At 49.6% G+C, this 15350-nt stretch overlaps 2 protein-coding genes across 6 annotated transcripts in view; both read left to right on the top strand.

The window, feature by feature from the left end:
• GATA4 (GATA binding protein 4) overlaps positions 1 to 6624 on the top strand; it is an 85363-nt gene extending 78739 nt beyond the window's left edge. For all 5 annotated transcript variants that reach the window (XM_030938100.1, XM_030938101.1, XM_010384586.2 and 2 more), the window contains 3 exons: positions 1678 to 1765; positions 3557 to 3705; positions 4923 to 6624. In XM_030938100.1, coding sequence (XP_030793960.1) covers positions 1678 to 1765; positions 3557 to 3705; positions 4923 to 5105 — 420 coding nt within the window. In that variant the 3' untranslated portion in view covers positions 5106 to 6624. The remainder of the gene's footprint in view (positions 1 to 1677; positions 1766 to 3556; positions 3706 to 4922) is intronic.
• A 1407-nt stretch (positions 6625 to 8031) lies between these two features.
• On the top strand, positions 8032 to 8723 carry C9H8orf49 (chromosome 9 C8orf49 homolog). Its single transcript, XM_030937264.1, is given in 4 exon segments — positions 8032 to 8118; positions 8120 to 8294; positions 8297 to 8533; positions 8536 to 8723. Coding segments are annotated over 4 exon segments (687 nt in total).
• Positions 8724 to 15350: the final 6627 nt, after the last annotated feature.

The raw sequence follows: 15350 nt of genomic DNA, 5'->3' as shown, positions 1-15350 counted from the left end.
TTTGCAAGATGAGAAGAGTTCTGGGGATGGTGGTGAGGGCTGCAGAACAGTGAATGTGCTTAACACTGCAGAACGATATACTTAAAAATGGTTAAGATGGTAAATCTTAAGTTACATGTATTTTATTTTACTGCAACTGAAAAAAAAGGCATACCTAAATGAATGGAGATTAACATGAAGGGAAGATTCTTCTGAGGCTGGAATGGGCTTGAACATTTGAGGCATAGTTAGGGGGATGGGGTGAGGGAGGACACCCTCCCACAAGGTGGAAAATAGGGGTCTGGGTATAGAGTCACAGATAGGCAGATGGTGGGTTAGGGGGGTGCAAATGCTGCCCCATCTACCCACAGTTAAATAGGAGGCAAGTTCAAGTTCACATATGCTGGTGCATTTCTCGCTTAACCATTCCATGTTCATGTCTCTGAAGCAGTAATTGCTTTTCTTTCTGTATTTGCAGGTGTGGCCTTTATCGATCCCACATGGTAGACAAGCATAGCATAGAATGGGCTAAAAGACTTGGCTCAGCCTAAGAGAAACCAGATGTGGGGAAGGCACCCTGCAGTCCTGCTCCCCAGGACTGGCTTAGGCATCTGTGAATGGCTGTGGGGCCTGCCTCCCAACAGAACTGTGGTCAAAGTATTGTCCAGGCACATTTTATCTCAGAACCTGGTCACAGGGCAGTCTCTAGAATAATCTCTTACTGCTCCCCACCGTTCATAGAAGCACCAGTGGCTCCAGCCAGACCCAATGCTGTACAGAGCTGCTATAAGTAGAGTGATGTTACATCTCAACTCGCTGGGGCTGTTGCTGTTGAGGCCAATTTTCCCAGCACAATTATTGATAGCACCCCTCACTCTCGCCCCTTTTTGAGACAGGGCCTTGCTCCGTCACCCAGGCTGGAGTGCAGTGGCACAATCACGGCTTGCTGCAGCCTCGACTTCCTGGGTTCAAGTGATCCTCCTATCTCAGCCTTCTAAGTAGTTGCGACTACAGGCATGTACCACCATGCCCAGCTAATTTTAAAACTTTTTTGTAGAGATGGGATCTCACTATGTTGCCAAGGATGGTCTTGAACTCCTGGATTCAAGTAATCCTCCTACCTCTGCCACCCAAAGTGCTGGGATTACAGGCATGAGCCACTGTGCCTGGCCTAGCACCCACTTTTTGTTTTCAGGGTCCTTGTGTGGATGATAAAGGCTTTTGAACATTCTGTCTCTGCTGCCTGAAATGCCTGCCTCTGTCTACTCAAAACCTTTTACAAACTCAGGTGTCACCTCCACACTGAAACCTTCCTTGATATCCTCACGTGCCCCTCCTTCCCACTCCTCACCCCAGGACAGTTTCATGTTTCTCTGTCTTTTTATATCACCTACCAGAGTCTGCTTATTTCTACTTGTCTCTGAATTTCTGAGGGTAGGAACTGTGTGTCTTTCGTGCCCTATTCTCCAGGCTCTAGTAAAGTCCCCATCACATCACGTAGGTGCTCGATAAGTTCTTTAAAAACAGAATTGATTTCTTTCTTGCTGAATTCCAGGGGCCTGTGCACACCGTCTGAGCCCCAGCCTCTGTGGAGAGATTGCTTAGGTGTTGCCTTCTTGCAGCAGGTGTGTGACTTTCAGTGCTGTAGCAGATTATGTAGAAATGGAAAACCATATGTATTGACTTGTGACCCTCCAGGTCCCCAGGCCTCTTGCAATGCGGAAAGAGGGGATTCAAACCAGAAAACGGAAGCCCAAGAACCTGAATAAATCTAAGACACCAGCAGGTGAGGAAAAGATCTGTGAGTGATTATGTGAATACGTCAGAAGCCCTCAGAGTGCATAAGAATGATATCTTCTGGGTTAGGCAGGCCAGCCCAGGCTGCCAGGGTGTGGTGACAGCATTGTACACCCCTGGCCTTTCGGGACAGGATGAAGAGCTCAGCAAAAAGTGACAATTGCCATGGAACGTATTGGGAGCTTTTGAAGCAGGCTCAACTCAGGCTGGGGTCTGATCATTGCCAACTGCAAAAATCTCAGTGGGCAGGCTGGACCGGTTGAGGGCCTGCAAGAAAGAGGAACTTTACTAGGTCCTTCATCTTCAGCGCTGCAGCCACCCCAAGCTCAGTTCCTTTCAGTTTTCTTTGGGCTAACGGGGATCCAGGAGGACAGGGTCCAATTAATCATGTTCCTAACAGATTGATCTCTAAGCCAGTGGATAATTAACATCAGGCAGTGCTTTGTGCTTTAGAAAGCCCCTTCAGAAACATGATCTCCATGAACGTAAGACTCCATGAGAACCAGTTTATGATGCCATTTTAGTAACAAGCACACTGAGGCTCATAGAGGACGATGATTTAACGAGGGTCATACAGCTGTTAATGGGTAGAGAATTAAAACCCAAGCTTTTATGCTTCTGGGTCAATGTTCTCTTCAATATACCTGCCTTCTTAATTTCTAGATTAAGAATAAGGGCTGCTCGAAATTGGAGGCTGCAGTGACCTGTGATGGTGCCACTGTACTCCAACCTGGAGAGCAGAGCAAGACCCCATCTCTAAAAAAAAAAAAAAAAATTAAAAAGAACCAGGGCTGTTCTTTTAAAATTTATTTTTAATAAATTTATTAAATATTTATTAAATTTAAATTATATTTATTTGTATTTATTAAATTATATATAAATTTATGAAAGAACAAGGGCTGTTCTTTAATACATTTATGTTCCCTACCAAAACATTCCCCACTCAGTACTGCTACCCAGTTAAAGACTGGACTGGTCAATGCTACAGTCTCAGAGAAAATCAATTGGCTGATCTGATGGAAAATTTATCTTCTAACCTAAGGCATGACAGAGTCAGATAAATTGGCCCTTTCCACTACCAAGGACATGATCAAAGTTCTACTTTTCTAGATTCAACCATGGCTTGCCCCTTCTGGCAGGCATATTTCCCCCCGGAGTTTTCAGTGCCTCACACCTGTGGTCTTCCACCTCTCCTCCTGCTTCCCTGCTGCTGCCGAGTACCCTATGTGCCCTGGGCAACCTTATTTCCTCGCACGTAGCAGTCACAGGTAGAGAAGACATTCGGCTCAGGTGCGCCATCCCCGGTCCAGAATTCCAAACCCAGGAAGCTAGATTTGGCAGCAAACCTACTTTGAACAGACACAAGGCTGTTGATAGTCTCTGTTTACCCCATTCAGTATGATATTCACATGCTTTGCTGTGGGGATATTAATGTATTTAATTATAGGGTATTATCTCAGGCCCTGCTGGAGGTATTCTATAATACACAGTATTTGGACTTTAAAAAATTTGAATCTTCAAGTTGAATGAGGAAGAATTTTTTTTAAAGTTTTGAATCCTGAAACCCATGTGGCCTCAAGGGTTTGAGATGAGATAGGGGGAAGAAGCCATCCCTGTGAGAACTGTAACTCTCCACTGATAAGGACCCCTGCTGCTCTCCCTGACACATGTAGATAAAGCCATTAGCACAGACCCATCCCTGTTGCTGCCCTCTGTTCATTTGTCTCTGTTCATTTGTCCCTGCCGCTGATTTGGGTGTGCTGACTCTGCTTCATTCCAGGTCCTTCAGGCAGTGAGAGCCTTCCTTCCGCCAGCGGTGCTTCCAGCAACTCCAGCAGTGCCACCACCAGCAGCAGCGAGGAGATGCGCCCCATCAAGACAGAACCCGGCCTGTCATCTCACTACGGGCACAGCAGCTCCGTGTCCCAGGTACACACCACGGGTGGGGCGCCAGGGCTGTTTGTGGGGAGGCTGACTGCAGAGTCCCAGGGGCCAGCCTAGTCTTGGGTGGGACTTGCAGCCAGGCCTCACAGGTGCAAGCAGTGAGCTACCCTCTGGGCTAGGAAGCTGCAGCCTTTGAGCTGCGTGGTGCCCTCAGGGCCCCTCGAGGCTAGGGGCCTCTGCATGCGGCTGTATTTCAGGACATCTTATCAAGCTATGGTGGTGTGGACACGATTATGACTCACAATTTTTTAACAGCTCCTCTGTGCCACTATCTTTGGAAACAAAGAGAGGGGAGTCCGGGGCTGGCATACAGCATGGGTGGCAGGGGAGGAAAACAACGCACAAGTACAGGCTGAATGAGACTGCCTGCTGGGGCGAGGGGAGGCGTGGTTCCGCTGTGGGAGGAACCACGTGGTTCCGCCCTGGGAGGCAGAGCAGGGGTTCTCTAGGCAAGTCTGTCTCCTACGTTCAGGGAGGTTAGACTTCAACAGGAGAGGGTGGGGAAGGAGGAGGAAGCTGGCGTGGGGAAAGGCCTGGACCCTGCAGAGGGCAGGGAGGGCAGGCTGTGGGAGGTCACAGGCAGGATGCCACTTTCATGAGGCCCAGCTCTGCACGTGTGTCAGGGGACACCCGGGGCAACCCAGGTTCCCTCTTGTGGAGGATGATGGCATCTCAGCTTCCCTGCCTCGTCCCCTCTGCAGTTCCCTCTCTTGGGACCAGGATGCACCAAGCTTGACCACAGTCTCCTCTGACCAGCCCCTGCTGTTAATCTTGCCTCTGCTCTTAACTGAGAGAGGCTGTGTCTTAAGAGCTTCTTATTGCCTGGGAGAACCTGATCCCACAGAACCAGGGGCAGCAGGAGCCCCTTCTGGGCCGGGCGGACGGCTTCTCTGTTGGAAAGTGGATGTGGTAGTGGTGGGATGGTAGAAAGTGTGCCTGTAACCATCAGAGCCTTCTGGGCAGCCACAGTAGCCACAGGCCCACAGGGTCCTAGCCCTGGTTGTATACTGTGCTCAGAAGCAGCGGATGCGTCACCCAGACCCTTCGTGCCCAGATCACCGGGATCAGGAGAAACAGAGAGACGTGCTCCTTGGTCCCTTCCTGAGGGCGGGAGCCATCCTGGCGACATCTGCATAGTAGGGCACCCTCCCCTACCTCAGGAGCGTCTCCATGGGCCTCATCGTGTGCTTTCTGCTTTTCAGACGTTCTCGGTCAGCGCGATGTCTGGCCACGGGCCCTCCATCCACCCGGTCCTCTCGGCCCTGAAGCTCTCCCCACAAGGCTATGTGTCTCCCGTCAGCCAGTCTCCACAGACCAGCTCCAAGCAGGACTCTTGGAACAGCCTGGTCTTGGCTGACAGTCACGGGGACATAATCACTGCATAATCTTCCCTCTTCCCTCTTCAAATTCCTGCACGGACCTGGGACGTGGAGGACTGCGAAGAAGGAGGCCCTGGGCTCCCAGGGACCGGCGTCCTCTGCCTGGGAATGACTCCAGAACAACAACTGGGAAGAAACTTGAAGCTGACCATCCGGTTAGGGGAAGTGGGTGTTGGATTTTCTTGGATGCCTTTATACGGTGGTGGGACTGGAGGGAGCCCAGCCTTCAGCATGAGCACACTGCATCTCCCTGTGAGTTGGAGACTTCTTTCCCAAGATGTCCTTGTCCCCTATGTTCACCGCTGTGGCCTAGACAGTGGGTTTTGCATTGTGTTTCCAGCACCAGGGTTCTGAGAACAAGCGGAGGGCTGGGCCCTGGGATCCCTGCTCCAGCCCAAATGACGGCATCTGTTTGCCATATACCTGGATGGACGGTCCCCTGGGGAGAGGCCCTTGCCCCATCCATCCGCTTGAGAAGCGGCACCACCCTGCATCCCCAATACTAAATCTGTCTCCACAACTGTGGGATGTGACAGAAGTGACCGAACACTTCCTGGGGAGCTAGAGGAGCACTGCACCCGCCACAGAGCGCAGCCTCATCCACCTGCAGCTGGCAACTTCTCCCCCAGGCACCTTCCCCTGCTGCCGGCCTTTGCTCCTTCACTTCCAACGTCTCTCAAAATAAAAATCCCTTCTCCCGCTCTGAGTGATTCAGCTCTGCCTGCAGCTTGTACATGCCCCTCCCCTGGCAAAACCAGAGCTGGGTAGGTTAGCCAAACGGCTCCCCCTCGAGTTCACTGCAGGCCCTTCATTCACCCTGTCACACACAGAGGGGTTCTGAGTAAGAACAAAACATTCTGCTGCTCAAGCCAGTCTGGCAAACACTCAGCCGGGCCTCGAGATCCTTCCGGGGAGAGTGTAAGTGGACAGAGTCCTGCTCGGGGGGCAGGAGTGTTCCAAAGGCTGACCCACCTGCTGTCTGCTCCTCCTGGTCCTTGGTCAGGTGGCAGCCAGAGTCCCTCTGGACCTGCAGCCTCGCCTTGGCAGAAGTCTTTTGTCCAGGAGGCAAAAAGCCAGAGATTCTGCAACATGATTTCAAAGCAAACAAACACAACACAACACAAGTCATGGAAAGAAGATGACTGCTAGGACATGGCAGGGGGCCTGGAGGGAGCCTCCGACTCTGAGCTGCTCCGGGATCCGCTGCCTTCTCCTCTGCACATCGCTCAGTTTCCGCCCCTGACGCTGGAGCTCATGGAGACTCCTTCCTCTTTCTCAGCAGAGCTGTAGCTGACTGTGGCATTACTACGCCTCCCACACGCCCAGCCCCCTCACTCCAAAATCCTACTGGCTGTAGCAGAGAATACCTTTGAACCAAGATTCTGTTTTAATCATCATTTACATTGTTTTCTTCCAAAGGCCCCCTCGTATACCCTCCCTAACCCACAAACCTGTTAACATTGTCTTAAGGTGAAATGGCTGTAAAATCAGTATTTAACTAATAAATTTATCTGTATTCCTCTTTCCCTCCTCTTCCCTCAGTGGTCTTCACTGGGAGGTTCAGCACTGCTCTTCTCTCCTGGGGAATCTTGAGGCCATGGATCCACTGACCCACTCACGGCTGCTTCCTTTATTTTTGGCCATTGGCCAAGGCTCCCTCTTTTGGTAGCAGTGGATCCTGAAAAGAACACTCATCCCAGCCCTGCTAATGTCAGACATTAGATGGGTGTCACCGCTGGGCTTTAATTTCCTAGGAGACAGTTGTACCTATCCATAAACAAAGTTCCTTGTGGTCCAACAAAAGTTGCTCAATGTATTTATTGATTTATTGAGACAGGGCCTTGCTCTGTTGCTCAGGCTGGAGTGCTGTGTGCCATCATGGACCTACCTGGCTCAAGCGATCCACCTGCCTGTCTCTTCAGTAGCTGGAACCACAGATGCACACCACCATGCCCAGCTAATTTTTATTTTGTAGAGATGGGATCTTGCTTTGTTGCCGAGGCTGGTCTTAAACTCCTGGGCTCAAGCCATTCTCCCGCCTCGGCCTCCCAAAATGCTGGGATTAGAGGCATGGGTCACCACTCCCAACCATCTGAGGGCATTTTTAGAGCCCTCCTCCAGACAACAGGGCCTGGAGCATGAGACTCCACCTGCCTGGAAGAAAATGTTCTCTCTAGCCCCTTCCGACTTAAAAGTGGGTCCCTCTAGGACAAGGAGCTCTTGCCATTTTATGGTTTGATCCAAACAGGCTAAGGGGCAAATGATGCCTCACAAGCATGAGAGAGAAGGCGGCACTTCCTCTCCTTTATCCATTTGTCTTCACCTCCTTAGGCCACGGGGGTGCTTAACCACTTCATCTTAAAAGTATGTGGAGTGGGGCCGGGCACGGTGGCTCACCCCTGTAATCCTAGCATTTTGGGAGGCCAAGGCAGGAGGATTGCTTGAGCCTGAGAGGTCGAGACAAACCTGGGCAACATAGGGTGACCCCATCTCTACAAAAAATTAGAAAATTAGCCAGGTATGGTGGCATGCCCCTGTGATCCCAGCTACTCAGAAGGTTGTGGGAGGATCACTTGAGTCCAGGAGGTCAAGACTGCAGTGAGCTGAGCTCATGCCACTTACACTTAAGCTTGGGTAACAGCGCAAGACTCTGTCTCAAACAACAAACAAAACCTTTTGAAACCCACATCAAGTCTTTTAACAATTAAGGAGCGCATTTATCTTTAAAATTAGACTTTTAAATGCCTCTAAGATAGGTGAGCAGTAACAAAGTTAATTTTAGCTGTGATTATGCTGTGATTGTGTTTGGCTTAACAGTAATGAAAATAAGTTTAGGCCAGGTGCAGTGGCTCATGCCTGTAATCCCAGCACTTTAGGAGGCTGGGGTGGGTGGATCACCTGAGGTTGGGGGTTTGAGACCAGCCTGACCAACATGGAGAAACCCCGTCTCTACTAAAAATACAAAATTAGCCAGGCGTGGTGGTGCATGCCTGTGATCCCAGCTACTCAGGAAGCTGAGGGAGGAGAATCGCTTGAACCCAGGAGGCAGAGGGTGCAGTGAACCGAGATCTCACCATTGCACTCCAGCCTGGGCAACAAGAGTGAAACTTCATCTCAAAATAATAAGTTTACAATCTCTGAATATGTACCAAATGGAGCCAGGGGTGGGGAGTATTAGGACAAACCACCCACTGCAGAGCCCCCAGCTCTCACTCGTGGACTAAGTGCACGGGACGCAGCCATTCGGAAAGCTCTTTCTTTCGGAGTGGGACTGGGTGTTCTGGTTTTGGTTTGCTTGTTTTATCATTTTGTGACATTGGCACCTATTCTTCAGGTTGCATCCTTGCCTTGCTTGCTTGAAGCTGGAGCACAAATGTTCCATCACCCTGTAACAATACAAGTATGCGTCATCCCTGCGAGGCTTAGCTTGGGAAGCGAACCTCCAGGAACCTCCTTCTCTGCTCTGTCCGCCACTTTACACTGTTGCTCTCGTTTCAGTCACTGAGGCCCTTTCCCTTATCCTCCAGGGACATGGTGCTGCTCTCTAAGCTCTGACTCCAGTGTGACTTTCATATTGCTCTTCCAGATAGCAGTGGCAGTGGCATTTGCAAAAAGGCTATTTGAGAACAAGTAAGAATAAAATCATCAAAGCGAAGATGATAGTAAAACAGACCTCATTTTTCAAAGTCCATTCTTTTTTCTGGTCTATGCACTGCCAGCTCACTCCTCTGGCTAAAACCCGGGGGTGGCGGGGCTGTGGGGGGCGGGGGTTAGTTTTGCAGAAAGCACTGATGGCACAGGTGTGCTCCAAGTTAACCAGAATACAAGAACCAGAAAAGCCTGTGAGACACTGGTGCTCATGATCGCAAGCTCCAGGTCGGGGGGTTTTCAGATGAACACAAAAAGGGGGCTTCTCCCGTCCCAAGATGAGTGATAAATGAGGCACTTCTCATACACTCACACTCACTCCATTCCCTCTGGGATGACTGTCTTCCATCCTACAGCTGTGGCTGCCGTTCTCTGCCTGATAAACTTCTTTTCCTCTCCCTCCCTCTGACACAGAAGCCCACACAGACACCCCACTGGATCTATAAGCAGTTTGCAACAGGATGCACCAGTTCTAATCACTTTTCAAGTCAACTAAACCAGTCACAGCTTCCTAATCAGTGAATGACTGACATAAGGAGTTAATTCAGAAGCAGCTCAATACTATGGACAATACTGGTGAACAATATTAGCATAATGTTTGTACCAGAAAGATACCATAGTCTCTTGTGCTCCCTCTTCAAGATGAATTTGCTGAAAGTGAGTTGTAATTAGAGATATTAAAAAAAAAAAATGGCTGGGCATCGTGGCTTACTCTTGTAATCCCAGTACTTTTGGAGGCCGAGGGGGGTGGATCACCTGAGGTCAGGAGTTTGGTACCTGCCTGGCTAACATGGCAAAAACCCATCTCTACTAAGAAAACAAAAAATTAGCTGGGTGCAGTGGTGGGCGCCTGTAATCCCAGCTACTTGGGAGGCTGAGGCCGAAGAATTTCCTGAACCCAGGAGGCGGAGGTTGCAGTGACCCGAGATTGCGCCAGTGCACTCCAGCCTGGGCAATAAGACTGAAACTCCATCTCAAAAAATAAATAATAATAATAATAATAATTGAGATTTATTGTTCCTCCTCTGTCCTTTTCCTTGAGAACTTAATAAAAATGGAAAATATCCATTACTTCTAGGGTTCTTGATGATCTAAAATGGTTAAGCCGGGATGGAGGATAGATGTAGTCAGTAAACACTGAAATCACAGAACCCTAACGAGGCCAGGGCTCTGCTGAGCAAAGCAATGGGTCCAGAGTGCCCCTAACATGCTTTTCCATTGGAAGGAGCTGCTATAGCCTCTGAGGGGCCCGGGCCCTGCTGAAGACTCTGGGCTGGCATCCCCTGGGATATCCTCCACAGTCACCCATTGTATACCTTTCCTTGGGGTTCCTTAGAGTGGCTTCCAATCTTCCCATCAGGAGAGTCCCCTTTACCTACTCTCACCCCTGCCATGGGCCCCATTTTTGTTTTTGTTTTTATTTTTGAGACAGTCTTGCTCTGTCCTCCAGGCTGGAGTGCAGTGGTGCAATCACAGCTCAGGGCAGCCTCCACCTTCCAGGCTCAAGTGATCCTCTCACCTCAGCCTCCTGAGCAGCTGGGACTACAGATGTGTGTCAACACCACATTTGGCTAATGTTTTTGTATTTTTAGTAGAGACAAGGTTTCACTATGTTGCCCAGGCTGGCCTCAAATTCCTGGGCTTAAGTGGTCTGCCCACCTCGGCCTCCCAAAGTGCTGGGATTAGAGGTGTGAGCCACCACACCCAGCACAGGTCCCATGTTTTGAAGTAGTTTTAACTAGTCATTTGGGGTTTTCCTCATTTTTCATAGATCAAAAACAACCGCATGAAAATTATACCTCAATTTAAAAATGAACAAGCCAGGCGCAGTGGCTCACGCCTGTAATCCCAGCACTTTAGGAGGCCGAGGCGGGTGGATCATTTGAGATCAGGAGTTTGAGACCAGCCTGGCCAATGTGGTGAGACCTCATCTCTACCAAAAATACAAAAATTAGCTGGCGGTGGTGGCGGGTGCCTGTAATCCCAGCTACTTGGGAGGCTGAGGCAGGAGAATCCTTTGAACCTGGGAGATGGAGGTTGCAGTGAGCCGAGATCCCAACACTGCATTCCAGCCTGAGTGACAGAAAGAAACTCCATCTCAAAATAAATAAATAAAGAAACAAACAAACAAAAACCATAACTGTTCATCTCTGCTAACAAGTACCAGAGAGTCAATACACCAAGCTGGGTTCCCACCTAAGGCAAAGACATTCCATTTAGTTTACTTTGTGGCCTTGTGACAGATACTAAATGGATGGTTACTTAGATGCTTTCTGACTGTTTTTCAATGGCTTGTGGGTTTCTCTGGGTCCTGGGGCCTCCAGAAGGGGCCACTGCCACACACACACACGGAAGGATCCTGTATCAATAGACACCTGCGCTTCTGCCTCCTCAAAAAAAAGGAGGGGACTGGAAGTGCCCACAACAGGGAATTCTGAGACCTGCCTTCCGGCTCAAGTTTGGTCATGGGCTGGCTGCGTGCTGTTGGGCCATTCACCCAACTGCTCTGACCTCAGCATCCTCATCTGTAAAATGGTTTGGCCTGGGCAGCTTCAGGTGTCCAAGACTGGACCAGCAGCTATGGAATCACAAATTGGAGGAAAATGACTCACCTCTCTCTCTGGGCCTCACACAGTCTCATTGGTACAGATGACTCCTCAGGGCCCCAAGATTTGAAAATGCTCTTTCTGGAGACTCAAGATTGATGTCTTGGCCGAGTGCGGTGGCTCACACCTGTAATCCCAGCACTTTGGGAGGCTGAGGCGGGTGGATCACCTGAGGTCAGGAGTTTGAGACCAGCCATGGCCAACATGGTGGAACCCCATCTCTACTAAAAATACAAAAAATTAGCTGGGCATGGTGGCGGGCTCCTGTAATCCCAGCTCCTTGGGAGACCGAGGCAGGAGAATTGTTTGAACCCAGGAGGCGGAGGTTGCAGTGAGCCAAGATCACGCCATTGCACTCCAACCTGGGCAACAGTGCAAGACTCTGTCTCAAAAACAATAAATAAATAAATAAATAAATAAATAAATAACATTGATGTCTTGAGTCTCAAATGGAAAGCAGTGTCGTCATTGTGTCCCAATTAATAAGGTTAAAAAAAAAAATGGTTCCAAGAGGCTGGGTGCGGTGGCCCATGCCTGTAATCCCAGCACTTTGGGAGGCCGAGGCAGGCAGATCACGAGGTCAGGAGTTCAAGACCAGCCTGGCTAACATGGTGAAACCCCATCTTTACTAAAAGTACAAAAATCAGCTTGGGCCTGGTGGCGCGTGCCTGTAATCCCAGCTACTTGGGAGGCTGAGGCAGGAGAATTGCTTGAACCCAGGAGACGGAGGTTGCAGTGAGCAGAGGCCGCAACACTGCACTCCAGCCTGGCAACAGAGTGAGACTCTGTCTCAAAAAAAAAAAAAAAAAAGGTTCCAGAATTATACATCCAAAGAGCATTGTTCCTCAAAGTAGCCTTGGAAACTAAACTTCTTCCAGAAGACAAACTGCTAATGATTGAGAAGTTAGCACTCCTAAGTTTCCAACAGCTGGCCTGAGAGCCTGAATGGAACCAAGAAAACTGAACTCTGCTAAGGAAAGGAAGCCCAGATTGAGATATCGTGCCTGACTCATTTACAAATCATGTCGGGTCTCGAGACCATCTGGTTCAAACCCTTTTGTCTCTCAGTCAAGGGAACTTGCCCAAATCCACAGAGCTGGTGTGAGGAAGAGCAACATTCACTGACCAGCCACCCGCACCGGAAGGCCATGGAACCCACCTCGAGTACGCCCTTGCAGTTAATGCGCCTACCATGTGGGGGCGCACGTGTTCTCCCTTTCAGCCTCCGCTGCAGCCTGAGTTTTCCAGCCGTCAATCCCTGCGCAGCCCCGAAATGCTGCCAGCAAAAATTGCCTGCTGCTTATTGAACACGACTGCATGTCAAACGCTGCTGGTAGCTTTCGACAGCCGCAGGAAACACTTCCATATCCCCCCACTCACGTTTTGCACATAAAAAAGATATGGCCCACGGATTTTAAGTCACTTGTTGAAGGTCACAGAGCTAGTAAGTGCAAATCAGGGTTCAAACAACATCTATTTCACTCCAGAATCTGGGCTTTTACACCCCACTCTTGAGTCTCCTAAACAGGGGAAATCAACAAGCCTGGAAGCCCTGCCCAGTCTGGGATTAGCCGGCAGTCCAAGAGGAAGTCCTTCAGTGTCTTTCTAGAAGTTGAGGAGAATCCTCGGTTCCAAATTCTCCCGAATTATACGTGATGAAAGAAAGACCTAGAGACAATGAGGAATAGGGCTTACTGTCCACGGCCACGTACCCCAAAAGAGGGGCAACTGGAAGAACCTCCAGAATCCGCTCAGCCCCTGCCCCTGTGGTGCTCCTAGAGCCATACGGACCCTCCCTGTGTGCTTCAAAATCCCCAAACTCTCAGCAGTAATTCAATCCCTTACAGGATCCTAGTGTTTTTTCTCTTTCACTCCCTTCCTTGCATTCTTTGGGGCGGCTGTATTTTAATCTATTTTCACGTGCATTTCAACTCTAGCTCTGTTGGAAAAAAACAAGGACTCAAAGGCAGGGGGAGCAATTGGTTCCACGCCTCTTAGAAAGGTGGGCGCCAGTCCTTTCGGAGCTGAGGCCCACTCCAGTGGGCTTGGGGGTTGCCCCACTCCAGGAGGCAAATGCTACTACTACTAATAATAATACAAATAATAATTATTAAAACGTTTAGTGATTGCTATACACCAGATCCAGTGCTGGAGACCCAGTGCAGTGACCAGACCCAGTGCAGTGATGGAGGTGAATCATTTCAAGATTTCACACAGGGGCCAGGCGTGGTGGCTCAGGTCTGTAATCCCAGCACTTTGGGCGCCTGAGGAGGGGGCATATCACCTGAGATCAGGAGTTCGAGACCAGTCTGACCAACATGGTGAAACCCCATCTCTACTAAAAATACAAAAATTAGCAGCGTGTGGTAGCAGGCGCCTGTAATCCCAGCTACTCGGGAGGCAGAGGCAGGAGAATCGCTTGAACCTGGGAGACAGAGGTTGCAGTAAGCCGAGATCGCACCACTATACTCCGGCCTGGGCGACAGACTGAGACTCTGCCTCAATAAATAAATAAATAAATAATAAATCAGTAAGACCATTATTTGCAGATGAAGAAACTGAGATACAGAAAGGGTGAGTTACTTGCCCAGGCTCTCCCAGCTGAGTGGTGGGTTGTGGACCCAGGCAGCCTGGTATGGGAGCAGGTTTCTAGCCACTCCTCTGTGTAGTCACTCTTCCAGGCTGGCCTTTTCCGGGCAGATTATTCAGCCTTTTTGTCTTAGAATGATGATTGCATATGCTTGCACAGTACTTGCATGTACTTACAGTTTATGTGTGTTTCCTAGCTAGTATCTCATTTAATCATTCACTCAACGTGGATGCATTGAATCATTCACTCAATTTGCTGAGTGTCTACCAACTGTCAATCGCTGTGCTCTAAATTCTTGCTGCTTGTCAAAATGTAGCCCCTAGGGCCGGGCGCGGCGGCTCAAGCCTGTAATCCCAGCACTTTGGGAGGCCAAGATGGGAGGATCACCTGAGGTCAGGAGTTCGAGACCAGCCTGGCCAACCTGGAGAAACCCCGTCTCTACTAAAAATACAAAAATTAGCTGGGCATGCTTGTATGCACCTGTAATCCTAGCTACCCAGGAGGCTGAGGCAGGAGAATCCCTTGAACCCAGGAGGCAGAGGTTGCAGTGAGCTGGGATTGCGCCATTGCACTCCAGCCTGGGCAACAAGAGTGAAACTCCGTCACAGAAAAGAAAAAAAAAATGTGGCCCCTAGGTCAACAGCATCAGCATCACCCAGCAGCTTGCTGGAAAGGCAACATCTTGGGCCCTGGTATAGACTTTAGAATCTGCATGTAAACAAGGTTCCCAGGGGATTCATCGGCACATTGAAGTTTGAGAAGTGTGGCTTTGTAATATTTCTATAATACCATTTAATAGATAGCCCATTTAATGAATGAAGTCAGAGATACTATGACTTGCTTGTATCCCCACAACTAATAATCAAGTAATATATGCAAAGCGCTCGCAACAGTGTTTTGCACACAGTATGTGCTCAATGAACAATAATAATCAACGACACAGCCAAGCTGTGAACCATCTGATTTTCAATTGCATAGCCCCTTGGCCTCAGAAGAACCCCTTTAGGCACCAGGCATTCATTCCACCAGGTGAGGTGAGAATTATGGCTATGGCTTCCCTCCCAGTTCAGCCAGTCTACAGAAAGGGAAGCTAGGGGTTCCAGAAGCTACCATTGTGATGAGCCTGATCCTATAGCAGGGGTGTCCTGGGAGGGGTGGGGACGTTATTTTCCAGAAAAGGCCAGATACAGAAAGAGGGGGACCAGAGGCTCTCTGAGGGATGCCTCCTGCAAACCCCATACCCTCCAACTTCATCCCCTCTGCCTCCAGATGCCTTTCTAGATGAGAACCTTATACCCTAGGCCTCCCCAGGCCTCCCTCTCCTCACCTCCTGCCCTAATCTGTTCAGTAGGTGACCACTGTGGGAAGGCCACTTGTACCCTTCCTCTCAATCAGTAGGACACAACC

This window comes from Rhinopithecus roxellana, chromosome 9 (genome assembly GCF_007565055.1).
Source record: "Rhinopithecus roxellana isolate Shanxi Qingling chromosome 9, ASM756505v1, whole genome shotgun sequence".
Taxonomy (NCBI): Eukaryota; Metazoa; Chordata; class Mammalia; order Primates; family Cercopithecidae; genus Rhinopithecus; species Rhinopithecus roxellana.
This window is presented reverse-complemented; position numbering and strand designations above follow the sequence as displayed.